The sequence below is a fragment of the Lissotriton helveticus genome, chromosome 8 (assembly GCF_964261635.1).
Source record: "Lissotriton helveticus chromosome 8, aLisHel1.1, whole genome shotgun sequence".
NCBI classification, from domain to species: domain Eukaryota; kingdom Metazoa; phylum Chordata; class Amphibia; order Caudata; family Salamandridae; genus Lissotriton; species Lissotriton helveticus.
The window spans coordinates 232,352,436-232,364,668 of record NC_136069.1 but is presented as its reverse complement, the minus strand read 5'-3'; the positions used below and the strand labels follow the sequence as shown (position 1 = coordinate 232,364,668).

Sequence of the window (12,233 nt, the reverse complement as noted above, 5' to 3'; positions counted from 1 at the left end):
ACCGACATGGAATGACATTGCTACTTTGTGAAGAAAGGATGTCAGGGTCTGTAGAACCAGTTTGTCTAAAAACAATTTTTTTTAAAAAGGTGGTATGCGTTGGGTTTACACTGAGTTTGGAGCTCACTCACCTGTTGTGACAATGTAATGGGACAGAGGAACACCATCTTAAAGCTCGAAGCTCACAAAGAAGAGCTGTGCAGAGACTTAAAAGGAGTACACATCAAATGGGAGAGGACCAGGCTAAAATTCCACTGCGGCATAACAAAAGGAGAAAGAGGAAACAATTGTTGAAGTCCTTTAGAAAAAACATCACAACAGTTCATTTAAATAAAGAGGGCTGGTCTGGCCTTCGTTAAAAGTCCGAAAGAGCCAAAGGTAACCTTAGACTGTGCCCAAAGTAAAGTTTTGCCAGGAGAGAGAGAGAACAAACAACAAAACATCAAACAACTTGGCCTGGAGGGGGACTACCTACTGTGTGCCACATCATACCACAAATTAGTCCCAACGACAGGTGTATACAGTTTTTTGTTGAGGGATGCCGGGATGCCAGGATGATATGAACCACCTCCAAAGGAAAATCAAAGGTGTTCAGCCGTCCCTGCTAATCTCCAAGAATTAAGGTGAAGATTGCGATGTTCTGGTTGTAAGACCCTGCCCTGCTGCTATGACAGCAGATTCTCCAGTAATGGCAGCCAGATTGGAAGACCGTTGCTCTTGTTCAGAAGCTACGGATACCATACCCTCCTTACCCAATTCAGGGCCACTGGGATGACATGGGCCCAGTCATTCCTGACCTTTTTCAGCACTCACGGAAGGAGAGTTATCGGGAGAAATGCATACAGGAGTCTCGAATCCCACCGTAGGTGTGACGCATCTCAGACAGAGAGATTAACACCTTTGAAACTCTAAAGCACAGGACTGCTGACACTGCCTGAACATATGTAGATCGTCCGCGACTGACATCAGGGTGGTCTCGGTACTGTGTCTTGGCCTGAACCCTGACTGGGAGTGGTCCAGCCCTCCTGCCAATTCGATGTAATTGGACAGATGTCGATTGACAAACTTCTCAATGAGTTTGCCTAGGAAGGGGAGCAGGGAGATTGGCCTAAGGTTGGACAATTCTGTCCAGGGGGTTGCGGTGTTTTTTCTTAATGGCCTAACCAATTCCCTTTTCCACCCTAATGGAACCTCTCCTGTGCTAAGAGAGAGGTTTACTAATTTCTGGATCCCAGGACCCAGATCGTTAGCAAGCATTGGCATGATACGTGCAGGGATGGTATCCGTTGGACACCCACTCTTAATCTGGGTGATTAGTGACATCTCCTCCTCTACAGAGATGGGAGGAAATATAGCGAGGGAGAGGGTGGGATGAGATTGTTCTTCCATAGTCCGTGGAGGGGTTTTATCTTCCCCGTCGGATTGGTTGGAGCTGATAATTTTGTCATATATCCCATCGATTTTTTCCATAAAAAATAAGGAGGTGTCATCACATAGTTTCTGCGACGCCACTTCTGCGGTCTCACAAGCTGCTGGTTTTGTAAATGACTGCAGGATTTGATATAATACTTTCGCGTTTTTTCCAGCCGCCGAAAGTTGTGATGCAATATGACTTTTGCGCGCAGCGCGAATGGCTTTGTGGTAGGCCGCAAGGGAGTCCCTATAATTTTTCTTGTTTTCGACCAAGCAAGATGCTCTCCATTTCTTTTCTAGTTTCCTAGTGATTTGTTTGAGAGATCCTAAGTGTTCCGAGAACCAGACTTCTTGTTTGTATGCTGGGCGTGGCTTAAATACTTTTAATGGGATGATATCGTTTATAGCTTCAGCAACCGCCCCTTCAAATCTGGTCAAAGCAGTTACAACATCTTCAGTGGGGCCGGGCGTGGGTTCTTTATATCTCTCTTTAAAGGACTCAGGAGTCATTTTGTGCCATGGTCTCCTTTTACTAGGTAAGGCAATCTGTCCTGTACAGGGCAGATTGATAATGAGGGTGTAGAATTCAATGACGAAATGATCCGTCCATTCTACTTGATATGGGGGCATGCACTTGGTCAGGGGAGTTAGATAGAACTAGATCCAGGGTGTGTCCTGCCTGATGTGTGGGGCCACTATTAATTTGTTTTAGACCCAGTGATTCATGATCCATGAGTAAGGTTTGTGCCTCATTACAATCTATTAACTTGCTGTGGACATTGAAATCTCCTAAGAGTAGGAAATCATTGTTACCATGCACATGGGGTGCTAGAGCCTCTATAAGCGAGACAGAAAGATTGGTACACGGGCCAGGAGGGCGATAAACCAAGGCTCCTTTCCTGCTCTCTTTAGGCGTAGAGTTGATTTTAAATATCAGTTATTCTAACTCAGGGGTACATAGCTCATCAATCACAGTGACTTTGATTTCCTGTTTGTGAACAATTGCTATCCCCCCTCCTATCTTGGTGGGTCGATCTAGCCTGACTATTTTATACACGGCTGGAATTCCCAGAGTTATCGCCGGAACTGAGTGTGGCTTTAGCCAGGTTTCTGTCAGGAAACATAGGTCCGGTTCCTCTGATGATATGAGGTCCCATACCTCTGTGCCGTGTTTCGATAAAGATCTAATGTTGCAGAGCAGATTTTTACTCCCTGGGGGTATGCTAACGCCCATCTTGTTACTCAGGGCTGTGTGGTGTTCTTTTAGCGCCCTGTCAAATGGGTTATCAGTGGGGTCCCTGTCCTCTGATAGTAGGTGGAACTGTGCTTTACAGTAGCGGCATGCGAACGGGCCCTCTAGGCTTATTCCAGCCCTATTATCACAGGCCCTTGAGAGACGGTCTTGTATCCCTAATAATACCTGGAAGGAGTAGGTTCTTCGGATGGTGGTGGAGACTCCTGAGGCGTCGGTGGGTCTCGCAATAGCCCCCAGCCCCGTCCTGTCGCGGACGGGCACAGACGGGCTGGTCTTTGGCTCGTCTTAGGCGCTGGCTTAGGCGCCCCGCTGCGCGCAACTGCTGCACGCTAGATCCGACGAGGGGCTAAATAGCCCTCAGAAGTGGACAGATAGAGCGCTAACCGCTCGACTTCCTGTGGGTGTCTGGCCCTTACCTGCCCCGCCCTCCGCACTATGGTATTGGCTACCGAGTCGGACCGGGGCGGGCAGGCTGGAGTATTGAGCACAGACGGCTAAAAGTACAATGTGAGCCCCTAGCAGCACCGGCAATGTGCGAAATGCCAACACAGAGTGAGTGCAGTTAAAATTATTAGTCAACTTCAACTTTACAGCTATCCGCCGCTAATACTAAGTGCTGGGTTCTTTTTAAAATTAGCAATCAATTTTAAAATTCATACAATTTAAACAATTTTTCAGCAGAGCATCCGCTCTAAATATGCTTGCAGGCGCCAAGCGGGGTCAGGAGATGCTGCCACCGTCGTCCCTTACCGCAAATGGCCGGTGCCTCTTCGCAGCCTAAATAGCCCTCAGAAGTGGACAGCTAGAGCGTTAACCGCTCGACTTCCTGTGGGTGTCTGGCTCTTACCTGCCCCGCCCTCCTCACTACGGTATTGGCTGCCGAGTCGCACCGGGGCGGGCAGGCTGGAGTATTGAGCACAGACGGCTAAAAGTACAATATGAGCCCCTAGCAGCACCGGCAATGTGCGAAATGCCGACACAGAGTGAGTGCAGTTAAAATTATTACTCAACTTCAACTTTACAGCTATCCACCGCTAATACTAAGTGCTGGGTTCTTTTTAAAATTAGGGCCACCTCACATTGGGTGGATGTGTATCCAGATGTCATTGGAATACATCATCTTTGTTAAAATACCCCTCACACACCAAAAGGGCCCTTGGTGTCATGCTTCATCATCGGGGTCTTCCCGTCCCGCTGCGGGGCGGGGCAGTGCTGCGACAAGCGGATACGCTGGAGCACCTTTAGATGGAGGTGCTATGTGTTAGGAGTGAGTGTCAGTGGGGTCAGGAGTGATATAAGTGTGAGTTAAAAAATACCAGGCCTAGTGGAAAAAAGAATTTTATTAAACACTGGCTGGTATTATTAAAAGAAAAGTGAAGCGGAGAGATGGAGCAGGTTAATGGGCTCTCTCTCCTAAGTGGGTCAACATGTTTCGAGGCGCGGGGCCTCTTCGTCAGGACCTAGGGGAGATCCCCCCTGTCACTCACTAGTGTTTCTCCACAGAGGTAGAAAAGTGTATGTACAAAAAGTGAACAAAAAAGGACTATGTTCATATCCACGGAAGCCGGGGACGGAGGAGGAAGCACAAGCGTGCTAGGGGCACATTGAGACCCCACCATACCCTTCTGTCTTAAGCTGGCTCATGAGGCATTGACCCCCCCTCTGATAAGCAAACTACATTATTAGTGTGGTAGCATATGTGTTGTAATTATTAATTGTAGTTACTCACATAGTCCTTTTTTGTTCACTTTTTGTACATACACTTTTCTACCTCTGTGGAGAAACACTAGTGAGTGACAGGGGGATCTCCCCTAGGTCCTGACAAAGAGGCCCCGCGCCTCGAAACATGTTGACCCACTTAGGAGAGAGAGCCCATTAACCTGCTCCATCTCTCCGCTTCACTTTTCTTTTAATAATACCAGCCAGTGTTTAATAAAATTCTTTTTTCCACTAGGCCTGGTATTTTTTAACTTACACTTATATCACTCCTGACCCCACTGACACTCACTCCTAACACATAGCACCTCCATCTAAAGGTGCTCCAGCGTATCCGCTTGTCGCAGCACTGCCCCGCCCCGCAGCGGGACGGGAAGACCCCGATGATGAAGCATGACACCAAGGGCCCTTTTGGTGTGTGAGGGGTATTTTAACAAAGATGATGTATTCCAATGACATCTGGATACACATCCACCCAATGTGAGGTGGCCCTTTTTGATTAACCTACAACCCTGATAAGAGGAGGACGTGCCCACCGGCACCACCTCTTTACTCCCCCCTTTGATTTCCTTATTCTTTTTAAAATTAGCCATCAATTTTAAAATTCATACAATTTAAACAATTTTTCAGCAGAGCATCTGCTCTAAATATGCTTGTAGGCGCCAAGAGGGGTCGGGAGATGCTGCCACCGTCGTCCCTTACCTGTTCATTTAGATAAAACAATCTACTTCTAATATTCCCATTTTTCAACGTAATTCGAATACAAAACCCTGAATACATGGTATTTTGTTTGGTTCTTATTCTACATGTAGGGTAAACAATACTCACCTTTCCAGCTACAAATGGTACATCACTCAGACTTAGTCTGTAGTGTGGCTGTCCTTGTGAATGTCTCGAGTGTACTGGTTTCTGAAGATTAGAGAAAATACATAAAAAATGTACATGAAACGTAACAGTAACAGTAAATATAACAGTGATTTTATCTATTTATTTTCAAACCCACTCTCTACTATGCTGCCAAGGTGTAGTTCTAGTTAGAACCAGGATTCTATAAGAAATTGATGTTTTAGTTTGCGAATAACTTTGGTGCTGTCTTACGAATCTTCACAACTTTCCCCAAAAAATGCTCATCCGCCTCAGCTCCTTCCTGGAAAATGTGTCAAACATAGGCCAAGAAAAAGGGGTGGCACTGGGGTGATCAGGGGTCCAAAACTCATTTTAGGACTAAGGGACTTTGGGGCTGATTTAATTCCTGGCGGTAAGGATACTCCATTTCCAAGGCTACAGAGTATCCTTACCGCCAAGAATGTAGTCACCTGCTGAATGTAGACCTTGGTTTATTAACAGCAGAGACTACTCTGTCTCAACTGTGATTTAACCCCTTCGACAGCGCTGTGGGGTAAGGACCATTGGTGGCAGACCTGTAATTCTGCCCACCTGATTAAGATGGGTGGAATTAAAGGCCAGTTTTCAAAGCACGTCACACTAGGGCAATGGGCAGTGAAAACTGCTAAATGCTCCACTCACCATAGGAAAGGAAGCCCATGGGAAGGAGAACAATTTATTTTTAAAAAGAAAATCCCACTTAGAGATTATTTTTTTAAACGTCTTTATCAACATTTTCCGTGCATAATACAATACACATATAAAACAACAAAACATTGTAGCATTATCTTAATTAGATATACAAAAGCAAAACACGGTGCCAGTGAGATGCCCCGATCATCTCGCAACTGGAGGAGATGTGCACACAAGAGATTTTCTTTATGAAAAGAAAAAAGAAAACATTGTTTGGTGCAGGGCAGTTCCTGTCAATGCTTTATAAATGACCATCAGCTTTATTTTACATAATACAGTGGTAGTAAAACAGTAAAAGTATTAAAAAAATTAAAGAGCAGGACACCCTTTTTCAACTTAAAAAAAATAATAATAACCCTCAGGGTGGGCAAAGGTCTGAGGGGTGTTCATTTTTTTAATTTACATTTAGGGAAGGAGAGTACAACTCCCGGATATTTTCCCTGCCCTTGGGGGCCCCTTCCTCCCCATGGGGTGCTACAGTTAGAAGGGATCCCAGGACCCCAAGCTCATATTTCAATTTGGGAACGGGGCATACATGGGGCTGTCCCCCCAAGTATTTGCTACCATCAGAGTCCCTAATCAACCCAGGAGGGCAGCGTAATGAGTACTGGGGAACTAATTCCCGGGATAATAAGGACACATATGATTGAGCGCCTCCACGATCCCCCCACACTGTGGTGTGCCCTACAGCTCCCATGAACAGAGGAAGGGCTGCACACCGAATATGCAATCCCTGCTTGCATGGAGCAGGAAGCTGCCACTCCCAATGCAGCAGTGAGTGTGCTGGCATCGAGAGGGCCAGCTTGGCAGCATGGGAATGGCTCCCTTTGCTGTCAATATACTATTTATGGAACAATTCTTTTTGTTTGAACAAGCCATACCACAGCTTACACATACAACCACTGGCTGGCAGCGAATGAATTGCGAATGAAGAATACACAGCAATATGCCAACAACCTGGAGGCCGGCAGCGAGTGTCGTGATGAAATAGTTCATGCCTTTGACAAGCAGTGTGCAATGTCAGAGAGATAACCATGTATAACTAAGAAAGAGAAAAGAGAAACAGCCCAAGAAGAGGATCCCACCCTAACTCCATCCGTTTCCCCATCCCCTTCCTCCCCCCGCACCACCATGTGTGAATACCCCAGATGGGGGGTAGTGTCTCAGTGTGAAGGCATCAGTTGCTCCTCACCGTGAGCCTGTGGACTCTTCTTGTTTGTTAGATGTTAGGCGTAAAATTTGTAAGTATTGGGGACAAATCGCCTCCCTAAAGTCTTTCACTAGGATTGTGCTAAATGGTGCCCATAATTCAGAATAGGTTTGAGCCCGGTTATCAAGCATCATTAATATGCGCTCCATGGCCAATGCAACCCACAGTCTCCTCAGCCATGCCATATGGTCTGGACCTATCGCCGTTTCCCAGTTGGCCAGCAGGACCTGTCTAGCTGTTTGTAGTGCTAAGGCTATTTGTCTCCCTCTGAGTGAGCGCAAGGGAAAGGCCAGGGGATTGTAGAGGCCCAGGAAGGTATAGACTAGGAAGCGTTGGATGCTAGTGTTAAAAGCTTCATCTAGGTCGTTAAGGACCAGCTCCCAATATCTTACCAGTTTGGGGCAGTGTCATAGGCGGTGTATTAGAGATCCTGTCTGCCCGCACACTCGCCAGCATGACGTGGAGAAAGCTTTGTTCCAGTTGTGTAGTCGGGCAGGTGTTCAGTACCAATCAGACGCTACTTTTTACGCTGCCTCTGTGCCCGGCATGTTGTGTGTTGTGTGGTGCATTCTATAGCGTATGTCCTGCCAGTCTTTATCAGATAGTGTTCGGCCTAGTTCTACCTCCCATCACAGCTGCCGCCTGGACTTTATGACTATAGGGGACACTGATAGGAGTGCGTATAGTGCCGAGATGGTGCGTTTATCATCTTTTTTGGTTTTAAGCCATTTTTCAAAGTGGGTCATTTGGCGGGATGCACCCGGTCTCATTCCTGGGGAAGTTTCCCAATGTACTTACCTGGTTGTAGGGGAAGAGGTCAGATGCCTGTAGCGAATAATCTCTCTGGAGCTGCTCAAAGGGAATGATCCCGTGGTGGTTGAACATTGAGCCTTCTCTTTTGCATCTTTGCTCACGCCATCGCTGAAATTTCTCAGACCCACATCCTGGGGGAAAGTCTGGGTTATCAACCACAGGCTTCATCAGGGAGGGGGACGTTGTAAGGCTGTGACAGAGTGCCGCAGCATCCCAAACCTTTAAAGTGTTTGCTGTAACTGGGGAAGAGTAAAGTCCCCATGCTCTATGTTTGCAGGGAAGCCAAACCTCCCTCCAGAGGTTTACTCCAGCGATTGTTTAGTCCATAAAGGAGCAATGCTTCTCTGATAGAGGAGGGCTCCATTCTAGTATGAAGCATAGTTGGGACGCTTGGAAGTATCTTGAGATCATGGGTACCCACCATCTGCTTTGGCTTTAGCAATATGTTGGAAGCTGAGGCCTGTTTCCTTGCTGCCCCAAATGAAGCGGTTGATGGCGCGCTGCAAGTTCCGCAGGGTCAGTGGGGAATGGCCTAATACAAAGAGGATGCACGGTAAGATTGTTATCTTGACTGCGGTTATGCGCCCAGCTCACGAAATACCTGTCCGGGACCAGGTATTTAAGGTCTTAGTGGTTTGGTCTAGTAGGGAACTGTAGTTGGCCACCAGTGTCTTTTCAGGCGTTCAAGCCAAGAGAATGCCCAAGTAAGGGATCGTGTCCTCGACCAATGAGAAGGGCAACTGCGCAAGCAGTGATGCTGTCAATGGTGGGGGGCAGAGAGGTTTAGGATCTGGGATCTTGAATTCTTTGCGCCATCGGCTCCATGCAGAGCGCAAAAAGCAATGGGGACAGGGGGCAGCCCTATATCATACCTTGGTGTATGGAGAAGGGCCTGGAGGAGAACCCGCTGGCCTTGATCAATGCTCTAGGGACACTGTAAATGCAGCGAGTCCAGGCTAGGAACCTGTCCTGAACCCAAACCGGCAAAGTGTGCTGAACAAGAAAGGCCAGTGGACTCTGTTGAACGCTTTTTCCGCGTCGACAGAGAGTAGTTCTTTCGAGGACCGGCCAGTTGAGATCTGTGAGATTTAAAAGCCATTTTGTATTGTCCCCACATTGCCTCGAGGGAATAAACCCGGCCTGCTCCGGGTCGATCAGGCCCGCCATGAGGGGATTGAGGCAGGCAGACAAAATGCTTGTGAAAATCTTCGCGTCCGTATTGAGTAGCGAGATGGGGTGGTAGGACCCGCATTATAAGGGATCCCTGTGGGGCTTGAGGATAACCAAGATGGATGCCTCGATTAGCGACTCAGGTAGCCGCTCAGTTGAACAACTGTGCCAGTAGAGGGGCTAGGATCTGGCAATACTTTTTATGAAACAAAGGGGTGAAGCCGTCAGCCTGGTGCTTTAGTAGTTTAAGGCGAGTGATTGCCGATATCGCTTCGTTGACCTCGATGAGGCGATCCAGCTGCGTAGCTATTGCCGCTGAAATCCGAGTCAGCCGAATACAGGAGTCTAAGGGGATTCAGGCGGGCAGCCAAAATGCTTGTTAAGATCTTCGCGTCCGTATTGAGTTGCGAGATAGGGTGGTAGGACTCGCATTATAAGGGATCCCCTGTGGGGCTTTAGGATAACCGAGATGGATGCCTCGATTAGCAACTCCGGTTGCTGCCCAGTATCGAGAAACAAGTTGAACAACTGCCAGTAGAGGGGCTAGGATCTGGCAATACTTTTTATAAAACAAAGGGGTGAAGCCGTCGGGCCAGGTGCTTTAGTAGTTTGAGGAGAGTGATTGCCGATATCGCTTCGTGGACCTGGATGAGGCGATCCAGCTGCGTAGCTATCTCAGCTGGAATCCGAGTCATCCGATTATAGGAGTCTATGTCGCCGGAGGGAGAGTCCTCACCCGCATACAACCTGCAATAGAAAGCTTGGAAGGCCTTTGCAATCTTGAAATCTTAACATATTTCGGTTCCAGAAGGGGTCCAGATCGTTGAGACAGATCCAGAGTTTTCCTTGTATCGCAGTCTATGAGCTTGCATGCGGCTGAAGCGGTCACCACTAAAAGAATTTAAGCTGGAGGCGCAGCAAGGCGTATTCCGCTTGGTCAAGGTACAGTAGAACAAGACGCTGTTTTTCCAGTTCCCGCCACAGATGGTTAAGAATGGACTCAAACTCTACTACTGCCGTCTCTATCTGCTTATGCTTTTCTGTGCGCAGCCTATTCTCTCCCGCGGAGATCGCAATTAGCTCCCCCATACCACTTGTTTTAATGACTCCCATACAGAGGAAGGCGCACGTCCTCGCGGTCATTAAGGTTATGATATCCCTTGAGTCACTGAGCTGATGAGTTTTTGGAGATACACCTGTTCGCCAGAGAAAGGTACTGAGACCGGATGGGATTGCGGCAGCTTTTTCAGCAATCCCAGATGAATTTCATTTTTTAACTCTACTGATGAAGGATAATATCCAGAAACCCTTGTCTAGAGTTTCAAAGTAGTAACCTGCACCAACTTTGGTAAAACACTTCAGCAAAAGCACAGGTAAGCATTTAAAGTGAACTGCATTTACCATAATGCTAAGGGGTGAACTGTGCTGGGAAGTTAAGCAGTATGCTCCCATCCCCTTGTGTCGAAGATAATTTGTGATAGTTGTGTGTATTGTTTTTACCATTTGTGCAGATTGTAGCAAGGCATCTCGTAACCGCCACCGAGATGGGTGGGTTGGGAAGGTGCGGAGATTCAGCTATAGCGAGATTGGGGCATGATCTGACAGGGAGTGAGGCTCAATGGAGGTGTCCCCTACATAGTCTTTTAAGGCATCTGTTATGAGGAAATGGTCTATGCGAGTGCAGGATTTATAGGCAGCTGAGTAAAATGTGTAATCTCTAGAATCAGGGTGTGTGTGTCTCCAGATGTCAGTGAGTGAGCTGTAGGCTATCTTATGAAGCGTCCCCCTAGGGGAGACTTCCCCTCAGTGCACTGCTTATTCTCCAAACGTGTGGAGTGATCCGGTTTAGTAACTCTTTAGACCGTATGTAGTCCAACAGTTGAATGTATTCTTTATTTTTTTAATAAATTCTTTTTCATATATCAATTGTGGACACGTGAACTGTTAATTCCACAAATATAGAAAGGTAGCTTGGATTGGCGTGAATATTGAAGTGCCAATTGATCAATCCCAATGCATTTCAGGCTCTATAGGCCCTTCATCAGGGAAATTTTCTACATCTGTACAAATGAAGCACAAAAAAATAACAGGGTTACCATCACTCGGTACATGAAATATCCTTAATAGGAGGTGTTGAGAAGGACAGTGGACAGAACCTTACATGTTTGTGACCGAGTCTCGATATATTGAGATAGTGGATGGGTGTGTACGTTAAACAAATAAAATAAAAGTGCCAACTTTGCATGTTGCACTGGTTGTGTGGTGTGCCACGTAGTGGGCTAAACACTAGAGAATATGTTAGTACACATTATGCCCAAGTAGATGATAAACGAGGACATTGAATCATGTCTAGAGGTTTTTGGCAGACATGTGCTCTTCCCTTAGCCCTACGTTGTTTAATATCTATGTTGCCCCGCTGGCAAACGTGGTAAAAACGTTTGGTTTGAAAGTGTTGTCATATCGGATGGCACGCAAATCATGGTGTCCATCACTCAGGTCAGTGACTCCGCTCGCAACTTTAAAATTGCATGCAAGCAGTCTCGTCATGGATGGTGCAAAACTATCTGAAATTAAATGGCGAGAAGACGGAGGTTCTGATTTTTGGGGCAAGTTGGACATCTGGTCCGGAGAGTGGTGACCTGACTCTTTGGGCACCTGCCCAAGTCTAGTCTCCAATGGAAAAAACTTGGGAGTTTTGGTGGACAATTCCCCTTCTTTGAATTTTCAGACCAGCAGGACGGTGTCTACCTGTTTTGGGCTAATTCATTTGCCTCACGCAAACAAGTAGTAGTTACACTGATACTGCCCAGACTGGACTATTGCAATGCCCTTTATTTGGGCATTAACAAGGGGCAGCTGCGGCGCCTGCAGTTGGTGCAGAACACTGCTGCCAGGCTGGTGATAAACTTGCCTAAACACCACTCAGTCTCGGCTTCTCTTCTTTCTCTGCATTGGCTCCCTATGGATCGCAGAAATATGTTTATGACCCTCTGCCTCACTCACAATGCTTACTATGGCCTGGGTCCTGAGGGCATACAAGCTGTATTTCAACATTATGCTCCCACTAGGAACCTCAGG

The 12,233-nt window shown here is 47.0% G+C and overlaps 1 protein-coding gene across 2 annotated transcripts in view; it reads right to left on the bottom strand.

Annotated features, from left to right (window-relative positions):
• CEP57 (centrosomal protein 57) overlaps positions 1-12,233 on the bottom strand; it is a 447,591-nt gene that overhangs the window by 52,639 nt on the left and 382,719 nt on the right. For both annotated transcript variants that reach the window (XM_078656986.1, XM_078656987.1), the window contains exon 8: positions 5,213-5,293. In XM_078656986.1, the coding sequence (XP_078513112.1) occupies positions 5,213-5,293 (81 nt within the window). The remainder of the gene's footprint in view (positions 1-5,212; positions 5,294-12,233) is intronic.